This window comes from Nuphar pumila, chromosome 7 (assembly GCF_984573655.1).
Source record: "Nuphar pumila chromosome 7, dmNupPumi1.hap1.1, whole genome shotgun sequence".
NCBI classification, from domain to species: domain Eukaryota; kingdom Viridiplantae; phylum Streptophyta; class Magnoliopsida; order Nymphaeales; family Nymphaeaceae; genus Nuphar; species Nuphar pumila.
In genome coordinates, this window is record NC_143255.1 from 12193475 (window position 1) to 12210668 (window position 17194).

General features: G+C 36.6%; 1 protein-coding gene across 1 annotated transcript; it reads right to left on the reverse strand.

Moving 5' to 3' along the window:
* Positions 1-12277: 12277 nt before the first annotated feature.
* Positions 12278-15775, reverse strand: LOC149831161 (protein CYTOSOLIC ABA RECEPTOR KINASE 4-like). Its single transcript, XM_090011987.1, has 4 exons — positions 15691-15775; positions 13314-13567; positions 12944-13070; positions 12278-12555 (listed from the first exon to the last, which is right to left on the reverse strand). The coding sequence occupies exons 1-4, from the start codon at positions 15773-15775 to the stop codon at positions 12278-12280; spliced, it is 744 nt and encodes a 247-aa protein (XP_089868113.1).
* Positions 15776-17194: the final 1419 nt, after the last annotated feature.

Sequence of the window (17194 nt, forward strand, 5' to 3'; positions counted from 1 at the left end):
ATCTAGCAGTGAAGCCATTACCTATCCTCCATTTGAACTCCTTAGCAACATGTACACTCCCACCACAACAAACATCTGTTGGTTTCCATAATGGTATCACACCATGCTTATGGTATGAATATTCAATTGCACTTGACGCACTTCAATCCAAAGGGATCCCAAAGAGCAATGACCCTCACAATATCAGTCTCCTAATTCCCATTAATGATTGCAAAATAGTTGGAATATCTCAAAATTTTCCTAATCCGATCACAAGGAATTTGAGAATCTAAAACAAATGTCAATTCCGACTTAGATTTCTGAAGGAAAAACTGTGACTGTGTTTTAGCAACGCCATTACCTAGCCCTCTGATATTCCAAGAAAAAAACTTCATTTGGAACTTTCAGAGGGTATGATACTTCGGCTAGTTGGAAGCTCTCCTCTATTGTAATTCCCTGAACCCAATATATCTTGTTGACCAGTATCACACTCACTACCAGCTTCAAAAGAATATTTAGGACTAGTATTTTTTTAAAAAAAATTATTGAAAATTTACGGGTTTTACATCATTTTCTTCTTAAAAAAAAATCGTCATCAAAATTCAACTAGGATTATTTATCTGCAAAATTTAGAATATTTTATTTTTATCTTTTATTTGTTTAATAATTATGAAAAATTTTGCAGGTATTACATTATTCTCCAAAAAAAAGAAAATCATCCTCAAAATTCAATATTAAATTATCGAACTCGAGGATTAAAAAAAAAATCATTACGCTTCTACTCAGATAGTCTGATTATCGCAATCGGTACCGTGAAGTCACCAGAAAAATTGCTAAGGTTTGTTAAAGCCCAGCACTCGGAATCTTTAGAATTCACTATCATTTGACCTGTTGGTGCTTAGATTTATGCTGGGATTTGCTCCTCTCCGTCTTCCTTCCAGAAGATGCGGGCACAAAAATTAAATTAGCATCCATATATAAAGTTTCATCCATCAAAGAATTAGGAGTTAGCTGTCAAGTTTCATCCATCAAAAAATTAGGAAGCTGTCTTGGGGTGTACTCGGATCTTTTATTTGAATCCTTACAGGCCAAGGTATAATTGGAATCAGACATAGGAATGGAGGACTGCTCCATTATGATGGGAAGAGATTCTTCAGCAGGGGAGTTGGCATGAGATAAATTAGACTCAACTCCTCGAGTGCGTGACCTTCAGTCGATTTCGAATATGGAGAATAACCACATCATGGAGGAACTTCAACATTTTCATATGGTGGGGAATGGCTAAAATTGGCATTCTGCACAATAACCCTATTCTCTTTAACGGCCATATCAGCACTTTCTACTTGAATCAGAGCTTCAAATTTGCTACTCGAGGGAGGTTCTTACTGAACAGATTTCTTCTTTCTTTGCGTTTTATTACTCCCACCTTCGTCCATCCATCCATCCTCATGTATTGGTTGCTCCGAACTACTAGACTTGCATCTAGGACACAATCCCTCAGAATGATTAGTAGATCCAGAAAGGGAACACATCTTAAGATACCCTTCTAGGACTCCACCCCTGCTCCCTCTCAAAATTCGCCCTCCATTGTGCATGTGAAATGATCTATCTCAAGAAGATAGCCCTCTAAATACTCTGCCACTCCCCTAAAGAATTCAGTTATACAAAATTCCAGTAACAATTCTGGGAGCATGATCCAAATAGGAACCCTATTGGAAAGATCAAGTTTGAGAGGATTACTCGGAACCCACTTGTTGGCTATGAGCGTCCTTCTCACCACTTGTTGGATCTTGGGCAGTGGTGTGCGCAATGAGGACGAGCTCTAAGAGATAGAGGATAAGGGAATTGGGTTGCGATTAACGGCCTGCTTAAGAGAGGTTTCTTCGATGCAATTATGGAGCTCACTCAATCTATAAAGGCAGGGGCTGAGTCACTTAACTTTTTTTGGGTAGTCCAAACATGCTGAGAATCCATTGTGATGTAGGGCCCACTAGTGTCTCAATGGTTCATAATTCAATAGCTCACTATGTAAGTGAGTCATGAATTCTTGACCCACTATTTTGGATCTAATCCTTAGATTCATATTTAATTCATCTATGACTTATGGTTTCCATGTGTTGCCCAATGACTACATTGGATCCATACCAGGATCCAACAATACTCCTCTACAATTAGCAGATCCTCCTCACTAACAGCTCTAATAAGAAATAGGCCATTCCTCAGTGGGATGAATTGTGGATTCAGTATAGAATGCTAGAGAACGAAGTTTATCAAACACAAACCCAAACTCCAGACGCATATAACGCTCCCCTCACAATAGCACAAAACCGATAAGGAGCAGTTATGAGATCATACCTCATTGATGGAATCAGTAGCCGCTTCAATAGTGCCCGTCGCTGTCGCTGTACAACAGTGGCGGAGCCAGGGGTGGGCATGGGTGGGCGGTCGCCCACCCCAAAATTAGAAACCGAGGCAAGGGGGGTGGGCATGGGTGAGCCAAGCATTTCTTCAATTCCTTGTTTACCACGACATTCTAGACTTGATTCTCGTCCTCATTATAATTTACAATGACAATCTTCTCATTTGCATAAACCAACATTGAGAAAGGTCAATATCTTAAGAAAGGCTTTGTGTGTGCTTGCAGGTGCACACACATGTTCTCACTTGTCAGTCACCATTCACCAATATTGTGATCAGCAACATTCTTAGTTGAAAAAGTCACCTGTAAAAATTTTGGCAAAGAAAATTTAAAGACAAATACCTTTTGTCTAGCTAGCTGAAGTACTATGCATCAACATCACAAAACATTTTTTAAAAATTAAGTAAAAACCACACACAAAATAGATACATGATACAAACTACTAAATATGCAATTTGGGTACAAACTGGATATTTCTTATACTACTTTCACAAATCTGACCCGACATATGTGTTCCACATAGCACATTTGCTAGGAACCAACACATTCCAGACAAAAAAAATATAACTTTTTGAGGCTTGAATATTAATGAAAGTTCTAGGCCATTTATTTTCAAACGCTAAAAAAACTTGCTCGCATGTTGTAATTATACAATCCAAGAGCCGATTTCTAAAAAATCAAACATGGGTGCCCCCCCCCCCCGAATTAGAAACCTTGGCATGGGTGCCCGCCCCCCTTGCCTCTGCGAGCCCTTCCTGTCCCTCAATTGTCGACAAGGGTTCTGCTTTCCCTGCCTCCTTTGATTGCCGGCCCTGTCCCTCGAATAAATGGATCATCTTTCAAGACCCATAGTATTGTTCTCGAGACCCGAAGTCTGCCCACCCAACGAAAAACTTCTGGCTCCGCCACTGCTGTACAACCCAAAGGAGAGGTCGCTTATAGCGGTGGATGACCAGAATCCGACAGTGGTGGACGATCAGAACTAAACGGAGAGGCCATTCCTTCTCATGCAAATAATATAATTTTTTTTGGTGGTATTAATATGCTTTCATGATGATTTTGTAAAAGCTTGTCTATGATTTGATCAACCTCCATTTGCTTGTGGGAACTCTGCTTGATGGACCAAAAGCTGATATATATCTAATAACCGATATCTACATTATCATTCCTTCCTGAAGCTTAGTATATATCAATATATGTGCCCTCCATTGAAATATTGTTAGTCCTTATGTTTGTGCATGGAGTGTTGTGTCAAACAGATGAACTAAGACCTGTCACATGGATACCGCTGTGGATGCGGGGACACGGCCACTTCTATCAAAATTTTAATATGAGAAGTATATAAGAGGATATAATACCGGGTCGAAATGGAGTGTCCATGTGACATATGGAGTGAGACTTGTGTATCTGTTCTTCTTTTTGTTTGTTTGTTTATTTATTTTTTTTGAAATGGTGCTTGAAGTTGGAGTTTAGTTGATTGCTCAATCTTGGACTTTATAAGGGTTAAACAATTATCCTTAGATGCACATTGAAAGTGCACATGATGGAAGTATCGAGTATGAAAAGTTCTCAATTGCAGAGAGTACTAATGATAATTGCAAAAGTTCGATTTAATTTGACTTGATAAAACAACATCGATTGTGCTTAAGCAAAATGAGCACAAACAAATTACACAGATGCGAACACACACATACATACTTGGGGATGGCAGTGGACCTCGGCGGGCGGGTGGGCGGGCGGCGGACAAGGTCTCCACCCCTTCCCCATCTCAAAAATTTTCCCCTCTATGACATGAAACTTTGGACTCCACCCTTGGCTCATCTGTTTTTTTTCATCCCCTTTCCAAGTGGCAGGGGAACTTTATTCCTATTTTAAGAGGAATAAGAAGAAAACAGAAAGGAGAAGAGAAGATAGAAAATGTTTAGGGTTATATATATATATATATATATATATATATATATATATATATATATATATATATATATATATATATATATATATATATATATATATATATATAAAGGGTATATGGATAATTTCATTAACAGAGATTGGGGATGAAGAGGGTGGAGAGAGTAAGTCCATCCCCGCCTTCATCCCTACATGGATTTTGATTTTCACCTTCATCTCTGGTTCATTCCTCATTTTAGGTCTTCCGATTCCTCATTTTAGGTCTTCCATCGGTGGTCAAAACGGGATGAGTTCGAAAGGATCCCCATTATGAAGAGAGAGAGAGAGAGCCAAAAAGCGATCAACGTTACTTAAAAGTGAAACTCAACAAAGCGTTGAGACCCACAAGCACAAACACAACAGCATAGAACACAAATAACAAAGAGAGAGAGAGAGATGGTGTGGGTGTATGTCTACACGTATTTGTGCTCGTTGCAATGGTTGAAGGAGTAACTCAACCATGTAAACTTGATATATGTAAGCTTTCATGCTTACTGAGATTTTTGTACTTTTTTTAGTTTTTTAGTTCATCTAGATCTGACCCTACAGCTGTAGTCTACATGTTTGGCTGCTAGCTATTGGATTGTCCAATTACGGTATTCAAGTAGGATTTTTTAGGACTTGAAAACCAATAGCACCTGATTTTAGTAAATATTGAAGCATTCAAAAGTCATATTTTTTAATTAAAAAAAAACATGATTCAACAGTCAATATCTAGCAAAATGGACGATGCTGACATCTGAAGGGTCAAGTATGTGAAAAAAGTGTCACAAATGCACAGTTAGCACAAAGTTGACTCAATTCATGGTTCACATAGATCAGTGATCCATGGTTTAAGTAGGCTAATGGCTTAATTATTTTTAAGGGAAAAAATTTCATCTAAAGACCTACCTTACACTTGATATTTCAAAAAGAGTCCCATGTTTTCTATAAAAACGTTTCAGGACCCAAAGGAAATATATAATCCTCTTGTTTCTAAGCCCGAATCCGTTGCAATATGACATCATGTCAGTTTACTGTTTGTGAGACTGAACATGCAATCAAGTTCATGTGGAATTTTTGCGAGTCCGGATCGGGTGCAATCACATGGCACAAAATTTGTGCATTAAGCCCTCGGTCAGGCCAGCGCCGTCCCCAAGATGAAGGGTGATCATGTGGTTAATTCACAAATATTTGTGCAATCATATTTCACCTGATCTTTTCACAAATTTTGCTGGGAGATAGACTCCACCCACTGAAGAATTGATGAAAGAAAACATCATAAATTGGTATACTTGCAATTTGTTGATTGTGGTATAAGCAGGAAAGATAAACTAGATTGGTTTTCAAATTTAAATTGTATGTTACAATATGTGATCTTTCTAATTGGTATAGGGATCTGCCTACCCCAGACCTGAAGTTAAATTCATGGTTAAGACTTTAAGATCCATGTAAGATATCATTTAAACCCGTCTTAAAAAGATTTGTTCAGCCGCAAAACCTTCATTCTCAAATGCGGATCTGGTTAGGTTTGGATATGGATCACATTGGATTCAGGTCCTTCTTGGTCCAATCCATTGACAGCGTTATAAGTAGACCAAGAGTGAGCCTATTCTATAGAAAGTCAAGACTGTTTACTAATTGCTAGTTTTTATGTGGAACAAAAGAACAAAAAGATTTTGACTGGAAGACTCAAGATCCAAAATTGAGGTACTGAGCTAGGGCCCACATGGTGCCTCGCTTCTTATGCATCAAGTCGTTATATATATATATATATGAATGTCTTCCTTTTGAGCCTCATTCAAGCTTATGTTTCACCAATCTCCACTAATGACATTCCTCCACACCACAAGTTGTGGGCAATGGACCGGGCAGCTTGCCCACCATGGGGCTGGGTTTGGGTCAAGGTTTTAGGCCCTGACCCATTAGTTACAGGGCCGAAACTTGGCCTTTAATATATATGGGGCGGGCTTGGGTCAGCTCATGAGCTATCGGGTTGACCCGATGAAGTTGAGCTACGTACCTAATTAATTTTTTAGTAGCTGGTTGCATGGTAACTTGGTAACTATTACTATTTACCTAATTAGTTGTATTGATTATATGAGAAATAAAAGGATTATGAGATGAGTGCTTTAATCTTTTATTTAATTCATTGCTTTTGATATTACATGAACTAATTTATGAACTTCATATGAAAACAACCTATATATACATTTGGGTTGGGTTGGGTTGGGCTGGACTGACCCACTGATCATTGGTCCATTGGGTTGCTCTTCAAACTCATGTCTGTTAATTAATGGGTCGAGTTTGTAAGAGAGTTTGATATAGACTATTACGGTGTTCTAAAAGATATTATCGAATTTAAATACATAAGATGAAATTAGGTGTATATATTTAAATGCGTTTGATTTGATAATAGGCACATACGTAAGGACAAATACTTTACATGTGTCAACATGTCTCACACAACATACTAGAAGGATCCCTTTATTTTAGCCTATCAAGCTATGCAAGTATTTTATATTAAAGATCTATAAAGAACGAAATGTATATAGCGCATAAGATAATACCAAGAAATGTGTACAAGATTCTACCATCTTCATCTTAATGAAACAAAAAATAGGACAATGATGCGTATTAGGAGGACGATTGTTGAAGGGTTGATTCATTATCCCTCACACCATCGATAGAGATCTCATGTCGTTACAGCGAGATGATTCAGATGATGATTGATAAATATTTCGATGCGTAATTTCGTGGAATATAAAGGTTGCAACTGAATCCACATATCATCACCACAATTAGACTGACTTTTGTGTATCAGAAGCAAATCAAGCAATGAAAAACTTCAATAACTATCAAGTTTGGTATGTCTTCATACCACCAGAGCTATCATATAAGCGAAAGTTTTTTTATTTTTAAGTTTACTTTTTTCATATAATATAGTGCTTATCATGATGATTCTAATAGATTTTTAATTTGTTGTTTGCAGACTGAAATAGATGGACATGAACCGACGACGAGTGTGTTCTATAAACTAGTGGATCATCTTTGTACCTTCATATCTATCATACGAGGATAAGTTTCTTATTCAAGTTTATTTTTTATATAGTATAATACTAAATATGTTTGATCCAATAAATTTTTAATTTGTTGTTTGCAAACTGAAATAGATGGACAAGAACACTAGTGTATGTTTATATTTGAATTGACGTTTGAAGTGTATGGTTATATTTGAATGGATGCATGTATAAGGACATTTGAAGTATATATTTGAATGAATATATATGTTTAAGGATGTATGTCCTACATTAATTTGTACCATAATGAGATATTGTAGTTAGTGTAAAATTGATTATATATATATATAAACTTATATATATATATATATATATATTTATTTATTTATTGAATTGAAGTTGATATCCTCTTGAATGTAAAAATATATTTTGTTAATGTTATCTTTATGTTTTTTTTACATTTTCATGAAAGTGCAAAAAAAGATGTAAGCATTATCGAGCCTTCAATCGTAATGTGATTAAAATGTCTGTAAGTTATCAGATTGAATTCAGATACTGCTATCATCATCATTAACATTATTATAGTTGTTTTTTTAATATTTTTTTTAAATTGTCAGATTGTACTCATTCTTGAAGTGTGTTTGTTGCAGGTTTAGAGAGGATGTACAGGAGGGAGTTGGAGAGAATGTAAGTTTGTTTTTTGAAATGTATATTTATATTTGAATGTATGTTTGAAGTTGAATGTTTGAGGCGGTTGAAAAGGATGAATATTTGAGGGGGTTGGAAAAGTGTATGTTTATATTTGAATGTATATTTCAGGATGTATAAACACTAGTGTATATTTATATTTAATTAAATTGATATTTGAAGTGTATGTTTATACATAAATAAATGTATGTTTGAGGAGGTTGGAGAGAATGAAAGTTTCAAAAGGTTGAAAAAGTGTGTAAGGGTTGAAAAAGTATATACTTTTATTTGAATGTATGTTTTAGGATGTATAAACACTAGTGTATGTTTATATTTAAATTGATGTTTAAAGTATATGTTTATATTTAAATGGATGTATGTTTGAGAATGTTTGAAATGTATATTTGAATTGTATTTGCCATTTTATTTAATGTAATATATAAAAAAATCAAAACTAATATAAAAAATTTATTTTTTCAGGTTTAAGACCTATAACGGCTATATTCCTGTGTTTTCGTTATCAGTCGTAACCCTATGTTACCATTAGAACCTATAACAACAATCTAATTGTCGCTTTCATAGCCTAAAATGATGACTTCTCGCAATTATCGACTATAATAACAACATAATTCTCCCTATTATATGTATGTTGCTGTTATAGGGTGGATCGCCGTAATTGGTGTTTCCAGTTCCAGCGAGAATCTTTTTCATTATTGGGTCACACATTAATGATGGCCTATAAATGTTGACATTATTACCCCATTGAGGTGAAAAATTGGGGACCATTTTTTATTGCCGTTATAGACCTATAGCAACGATAAATAAGAAAATAATGACGAGAAAAGTCGCTGCTATTGACCCGCATCCTTGCAGTGGTTAAGAACTAAGCCAAAACTCAAGCAGGTCAGGCCGCACTTCAAACCCGATAGGCCGAGCTCTAAATGGGCTTGGGCCGGGCCGCACTTCAAATTCGATAGGCCGAGCTCTAAATGAGCCTGGGCCGGGCCCACCCCTACCGGCCACAACCACTTCTTAGATAACTTTCTGCATGAAATGATGAAACTTGCTCTACATTGAACAAATGGATTTTTTTTTTCTCTTCTTTGATTGTTTGGGAGATAGACTTTTGGGGAGCTCCATATGGAATTCAGTTATTGAAGAAAAGGGTGGATTTCAAAGTTATATTTAAACTCCTTAAAAAACCCAGAAAAAGCACAAATCTTTCCAAGTTCCTCTTCAACTTCTCAACAGTCAACACTTCTCTTGAACATAGAGAAGACAACCAGACAATTTCTTCTTAAATTCACAAGACTGAAACCTCTAAGGTCTCTTCACACAATCACATATAGCATATGCTAACCAGGTAAAACATAAAGAAAACAAAATTCATCTGGATTGAGAGAATGAGGCATGAACTGATAATGAATAGCTAAGAATATAAGGTTAAATATAGTTAGATAAAATGTTGGGAGCAACCAATTATACTTTTTTTTACATGTTACATTCCTTCCTGCCCTGCAGGCCTTGTGTTGAGGAGCGGTTGCAGCGCCTTGACAACAATCGTCATATTGGGGCGAAAATCAGCTTCATACTGGACACATAGTGCTGCAACAGCAGCCATCTGCTGGACCAAAAAATTTGATTAGAATACCAAGAAAAATACAAGGCAATATAACAAGTCTACAAACCAGCTTTCATTCAATACAAAAATATTGGGTTCCCCCAACTTTCGTTCTTTTTTGTGTCATATATATATATATATATATATATATATATATATATATATATATATATATATATATATATATATATATATAGAGAGAGAGAGAGAGAGAGAGAGAGAGAGAGAGAGAGAGAGAGAGAGAGATGAAAACCTACCAACCCTACCCACTAAGAATTTTTTCGGTGTTTTTTCAAAATTCTAACCTTACAGATTTGTTCAACATGATTGATTTACTAGAAATTGACAATTGGATCATGCATTTTGGATGGGAAAATGGTATTTGAAGCCTTAAAATTTTATGAAAAATGTAGACCATTGATTTTTGAACCTTATAAAAACTTATCCATGCATCATAATCAAATGATCCAAGTGTCAATTTCTAGTAAATCAATCATGTTGAACAAATCTGTAAGGTCAGAATTTTGAAAAAAACACTGAAAATTGATGGTCCCACGCAATTGGGTACCATCTGGTAGGGTCTCTCTCTCTCTCTCTCTCTCTCTATATATATATATATATATATATATGGGGATAATATTTCTACTTTTCTAAACAAAAACAAATAACATTTGCTGCTCTCATGTGCAAGGAGCCCCCTAGTTGGAACTCATAGGAAGAGGTTGCTTTGACCAAGTCTAACCCCATGGATGTGTCTTACATAGGCAAAATAGTAGGAACCCTTGGATGGTATTTTTTCTATGTAGAAAATAGGATTTGAGGGTTGAAATTTTTTGTAGGTTGTTGATTTTTCAACCCTTAGAAAGTCCAACATACACGTTGGGAAAACATTACCCAAGGACCAGTTTCTAGTAAATCAAACATGTAGATCAGATATGAAGGGTCAGATGTGCAAAAAAAAAGAAAAGAAAATATAGAGATTTTCACTAGGGGTTCCTCAGTCCTTATCCATGAGGGCAGCAAATATTATCCCATATCCATATATATAGCTCCTTGAAGAAATCACATCTTAGCATTTTCCAACTAATAAAAGATGGCCTAAGTTTGCACGTGAGCTCGCAAGTGTGTGTGTGTTGCATGTCTGAAGAAAAAAATTAGCAAGTGTGTGTGTTGCATTCGTGTCTGAAGAAAAAAATTAAGGTACCAAACAAATGAAAATTTCATATAAAAGATAATGAAAAGAGTGACCTTTGCAACAGCCTTTGGGGGGTAATTATTGTTTAGCTTGGGATCTACACATTGTTTTACTTTGTCTTCACTTAATCTTGGAGTAGCCTGAAATATACAATAGAAATGAACTTGCGGATTGTTGTCCTTTCATAAAGATCAGTCAAATGCGTAAAGCAACTATTGAGCATAAAGAAGCATACCCATGTAACAAGACTTTGTTGCCCTTTGGGCATGGTGTGATCCACGGGCTTCCTACCAGTCAGGAGCTCTAGAAGAACAACTCCAAAACTGTAAACATCACTTTTTTGAGTAATCTGCCCGGTCATCGCATACCTGTGAATGCAATAAAACTTGGATAGTCATTTACCAAACTGACAAGGTTGTCATTAGCAAGATTTTATTGCTTGGTGAATGGAACCACAGTTGAAGCAATTTTTTTTTATATTTACATGGAGAAACCAACCCTAGGATCAGAGATCTAGCAGCGCTGGCTCTGCCTTCCGGACTTACGGTCGCTGTCCTGGCAGCGTAAAACTCTGTGGGCTTACCCCTTGCCCCCAGGGAATTGCCAGGATTTCATTCATCTACATGAACCAGCTCTCATGCTTTGCTAGATGAAACTTTTGTAAGAATACACTCTTCCTCACCCACAAGAAAAGAAGAATGAAAATTTTCAAAAACACAACTAAGCTATTAGAAAAAAACACCTAAGTTTTCGAAATTATTAAAAACACATCTAAACTTTTCATAGTTAATTAAAACAACACAGAGCTTACTTCCATCAAAGTTGTTAAATGTGATCTGCAATTTGCTATTTTGCCCTCAAAAGTGTTATTCAAGAAAGACCTAAAAAATGAAGTTTGAGGATAGAATAATAATTGTTCTCAAAGTTCAGCTAGGTTTTGTGAGAACCCAAGTGAATATGACTAAAACATAGGTTTGATTATCGGAGCATATGTTTAGGTGTGCTTCTAAAAATTTCAAAAACTTAGTTGTGTTTTTTATTATTGCTAATAGTTTAGATGCATTGTTGAAATTTTCCCCCAAAAAAAGTCTTTGTTATGTATTTGAGTACTTATTTATGTCAGGGCTTGCCCTTTTAAAACTGATAGTGATATCACTCTTTACTGTTTAAATTTAACACTATTCTAATTGAAGATTTTGAAACTTGTGAGAGTGTACATATTCATTCCTGGTATTTTACCATCAACTTTACAATAAAAAGCTCACACTTAAAAATGCTAGAGATGAGAGAACTATGGTGTTCCACTTTTTGTGACTCAATGTTTATGCATTAAGAATTGCTGAAAAAAGGTGAGAGGAAGCTGAGTAACTAGTGGCCTGAACAGCGTTCAAACTGCTCATGTTTGAAAAATTAAGAAGGAACAAAACTTACTCTGGGGCATGATATCCAAAAGTTCCCAAAACACGAGTAGAGTGAAGGCGAGCTGCGGTGTCTGGAGATTGGTTTGTCAAATTAAAATCCGCAATCTTGGTGTCAAAATCGTCAAACAACAGAACATTGCTGGATCTGACATCACGATGGACGATCGAGGGCTGGACCTTTTCATGGAGATATTCAAGACCTTTTGCTGCACCATAGGCAATCTTCACTCGCTGGTGCCAATCAAGAACAGGGCCTGGTTCAGCTCCCTGCACTCCTTTCCTGCCTGTACTGATACAATAGTAATTACCAAAGCTTCGTTTTCAAGGTACAAGACTTAAGAATGATGACCATGACTATATGCATAACTATCAGACATAGTGAACCAACAATGACACAGTTTGGAAAATGATATGTCATTAACACTGCATTTCAGTTTCTATATTTAACAGTTATCAAGGTTCATAATCGTAAATCCCTTCATTGTTGACCCCACAAAAAATACAATATCTAATGCATTTTGTACTAGTTGTTTTACAATAACTAGTGTGTATAAATAAAAAAGTTAAATTTCACTCCATTCATTTTCCACGTTGCTGCAATGCCATGCATTTCTTGGCAAGTATACTATCAAGAGGATGTTGTGTTGATGAAAAGCTTGATGCTTGATATACCGTGCAAGACATCATGCAGTGATCCCATTGTTGCAAACTGATACACCAAAATCCGATTATCTGCCTCCAAACAGTATCCCAGCAACTCAACGAAGTTCTCATGCTTGAGTCTGGAAACCACGGATAGCTGGACAAAAACATACACCAAAGAACATGCTAAAGTTATGAGGATCACGATAATATATCAATAAAAAAAGGGACAATTTATTATAAGTCATGGCCTTATGTTAACCTATGTTACATATAACTATAAAATACTAACTGATGACACTATTTTGGTAGAGTTTTCTGTTAAGAATAGTATGCAAGGGGATAGACGAAGGGAGTGCAAATGGAATATTAGTGTGACTAGCAACTAGAAACATCTAACCTGTGCTGCAAAATCAGAATCAGGCTCCTGCGAGGTGCTGGGATCCAACTTCTTTATTGCTGCAGGCTGGCCATCATTTAGAATTCCATGGAAAACCCGGCCATATGATCCCTCTCCAACCAAAGCCTTTTCCCCCAAATTACCAGTGATTCTCTTCAACTCATCCAATGACAAGGCTGGTGTCTCAATTGGCAAGACCTTTGGTGGTGCACTGCTCCGAACTGCAGCAGGACCCCTTGGTTCTCTATCACTGCCTGGTCAACGTCAAAGCAATAGTTTCATATGCAAGCAGTAAACAATGAAGATTATATCATTTACTGATAGATTCAGAGAGAAAATCATTGAAAGCATAGTTCATTTGTTTTTTCCCATTAGAGGTACAAGAGATCAACAAAATGAATAAAAAGCTATCAACTGTAAATCATAGCTAGAATAAGACCCAGTGTAATAGTTCACCAAATGCACCAACTCCAGATGAACATTAAGAAAACACAGATAGCCAATGTCCCATGGTGTCCAATTGATGTCAAGCAGAATTAACATGTGGATCTGTCACTAAAGAAATGCAGCTAGGAAAGAACCCAGGATCTGATTTTCTTTATGCATATTTTTTCAACAATATTAGTCAGTTACAATTTGGTCTGTTGCCAGGAGTTCTGAATTGGGAACTGGAATTAAATGCTGATTTGAGTACCTTGTGTTTTGGCTAAATTAATATCTGGAATGTGCCCCCAAACTTTTCCAAGTTCTAGGATACAAATTCCCACTCAAACAGGTAGGACTTGTAAGCTTTCCAAGTTCAGGAAACCAATGCTTTTGGAGTTCCAACTTCATTAGTCAATGTATCAAAACAGAAGCAACGATTACTAATGATTTCTCTGGACCAATACACAGATGCATAGTACTAAAGACTTGCTATCTTATGAGAGTTGCTTCAAAGTAACATAGCCATTACTGATTCCGATGAAAATGAAAACACATATTGACCTCCTTTGAGCACACAGTTTTATCAACTAGGCAGCAGAGCGGGCCTTCTTCATGCATCGATGGCTAGAGAAAACCATGCAAATCTGCCAATTTGTGTTTATATACTGGTGAGCAACGTAGTTAACAAATACGAATATCACCTATATTGCTTCAAGACTGATAGTCGCTATTTCATGTGTTCAGAATCTCACTGGTGAAGCAACAATGAACATCTCTTATTTCTTGGTATTCTCAAATTCAGGCTACAATCCACAAGATTTTTCTAAACCCCAGACACAGTAAAGATCAAATGATGCGAATCTCAAAAAGGTTCATATCTGATAATACCTTTTATATGTAAACACCTCAGAACCAATAAGCACATGAAGCTATTGGTGTTGGATTCTATCAAGAGTTTTCCAACCTGAGTCCTTGTCTAAATTTGATAATGTTAGATCCAACCAGGCCGGATCTGGCTATTTATAGATCAATAGGTCTGAACATTTTATATCTCTATAGTGTACATGCCGAATGAAACCTACCAAGAGTTTATGTTTAAACTAGCTGTAGGACATTAATGTCTAGCGTAACCCCAACAAACTTTCCATCTATACGGATACTCGACTCGACTATTACTAAACATGAGCACAAAGTGGTATCAAGAGCATTAAAGTTGGCTCAATAAAAAAGAAAAGAAGCATTAAAGTAGGCTGTTCTGAACGAGATTCAAATTGTCATGGGGGTGGAGGAACTTGATTCAAATCCACAAAAGAGTCATTTATGTCACATGGATACTCCATTCTGACTCTGTTCTATATCCCTTTATTTGTTAGATATGTTGAAAACTTCATAAAAATGACCATATCCGCATATCTGCACCCGTATCAATGTGACATAGTCACATCTGGTCCCCTCCACAGGTGGGTCCTTAAATTGACTTGACTCTATATTAGCATGTGGGCAACAGCCGTTTTACCTGTGTTCATGACAAATATTCTGTTATATCCCTAAAACTAACATGGACACCCACTTTTTCAACAAAAGTAATCTCAATCAGTAGGAAATTGTCATTATTTGCTACCATTATGGGGAGCTTCAAAACTTTTAGTGGCAAACAGAGAAAAGATTTGAAAATGATGGAGAAGATCCAATTAGGAAGCTAAATTTGATGGTTCAAGCATAGCTGGTGCATATGGGGGTGGCCAAAAATCATGGTGGTTGGCATTGAACAGATGATCAAATATGTGATTTAGTATTGGGACATTCTTCCTTGTCTCACAACTATTACCAATTGGATCAACTGCGTTGGATCAACTATAAGACCTATCATAAGTGACAGAGGATCATCCAACAAGAAATTATGGCATCATATGCTCATTAGAAATTGAATCATGTGTGCTAAGGAATTTACCATAAGGTTTGCCGTTAGGTGGGGTTGAGTATTGGTTGACTGGTGGGCCGTTGAACTCTTCTTCTCCACCACCACAACAGAACATCTTGGAGTCTTCAAATGCATCAAACCTACAAACTCAAAGTGTTCATCTTATGCAGGGGAAAATATTGTTATTTGTGAGGCCAGACAGGAAGCACTCAGCCTAAACAATCACCTGCACGTTCAAAATCTCCTCCCATATCAAGAGACCAACCATGAAAAGAAAATGGTAGAAACCAAATTGTGAACAATATAACTAAAACGAAAATTCTTTCCAAATAATGGAAAAAATATGTTTATCTTCAAATCAAAAGCTTAAAAAGGATTTCTGAAAAGAATCCACATGGGTGTTGATTTTCAATTACAGATCTAAAAGAAAACCATATATGTGCACAGGAAAACAGAGAAGGCATACAATAGAGGGAGGTGCAAGATCCTTGTTTGTTAAATTGCATTGAACATTTCCAGCAGAGAGAGAGAGAGAGAGAGAGAGAGAGAGAGAGATGGAAACGTCAATGGGGGATGAGAGGTGCAGACGGCGTACCTCGAAAACCTCCAAAAATTGACCAAAGACATAATTGGGGTGGCATGCAGCGACATTTATGGGGAAAGAGTTGTTACGAAAATGCACGCTGCCGGCACAACCATCTAACCAAATCTTTAACCATTTTTTCAGCAGGAACTTCCTACCACGTCTAACCTTCTATTCCTTGTTAGCCGCTCCCCTCTAACAAGTATAAGCTGCCATATAAACTCTCACAAAAACAACTCTTTAAAAACCGAACAACCGTCCAACCATCTCTCTCATGGTTGGACGGTCTTCAACCAAAGGTCCAAAATCTACAATCAATCAGACGTCTCCTGTTCACCAATGCTTGAGCATCTCATCGATCCGATATCATATATTTATTTTTTGTAATTTATTTAGTAAAAAATATGTTTTACATTGTATGTTTTTTGAAACCTGAAAAATAGATCGCTCGCAATGCATTTAAAACTTTATAATAAAAAATATTATGAGCCATTGATTTTTAACAACAACAACAACTACGCCTTCATCCCAAAACAATTGGGGTAACCAAAAAAGATCCAATGCCATGTCCTCAGTGAGGTTCAAAGCATTCATATCCTTTCCTATCATCTCCATCCAAGTCTTCCTAAGCCTACCCCGACCTCTTTTAACTAATATATTTTCACATTTCTCCAACCTTCTAACTGGAGCATCATTAGGCCTTCACCGAATATGTCCAAACTACCGTAAACGATTCTCTCGCATCTTATTTTCAATGGGTGCAACACCTACCTTCTTACGTATCTCCTCGTTCCGAATCTTATCTTTTATTGTATTTCCACATATCCATCTAAGCATCCGCATCTCAGCTACACTCATTTTTTGAATATGATGTCTCTTGGCAGCCCAACATTCCGTGCCATATAGTAAAGCAGGTCCAATAGTCGTCCTATAAAACTTTCCCTTCAACCA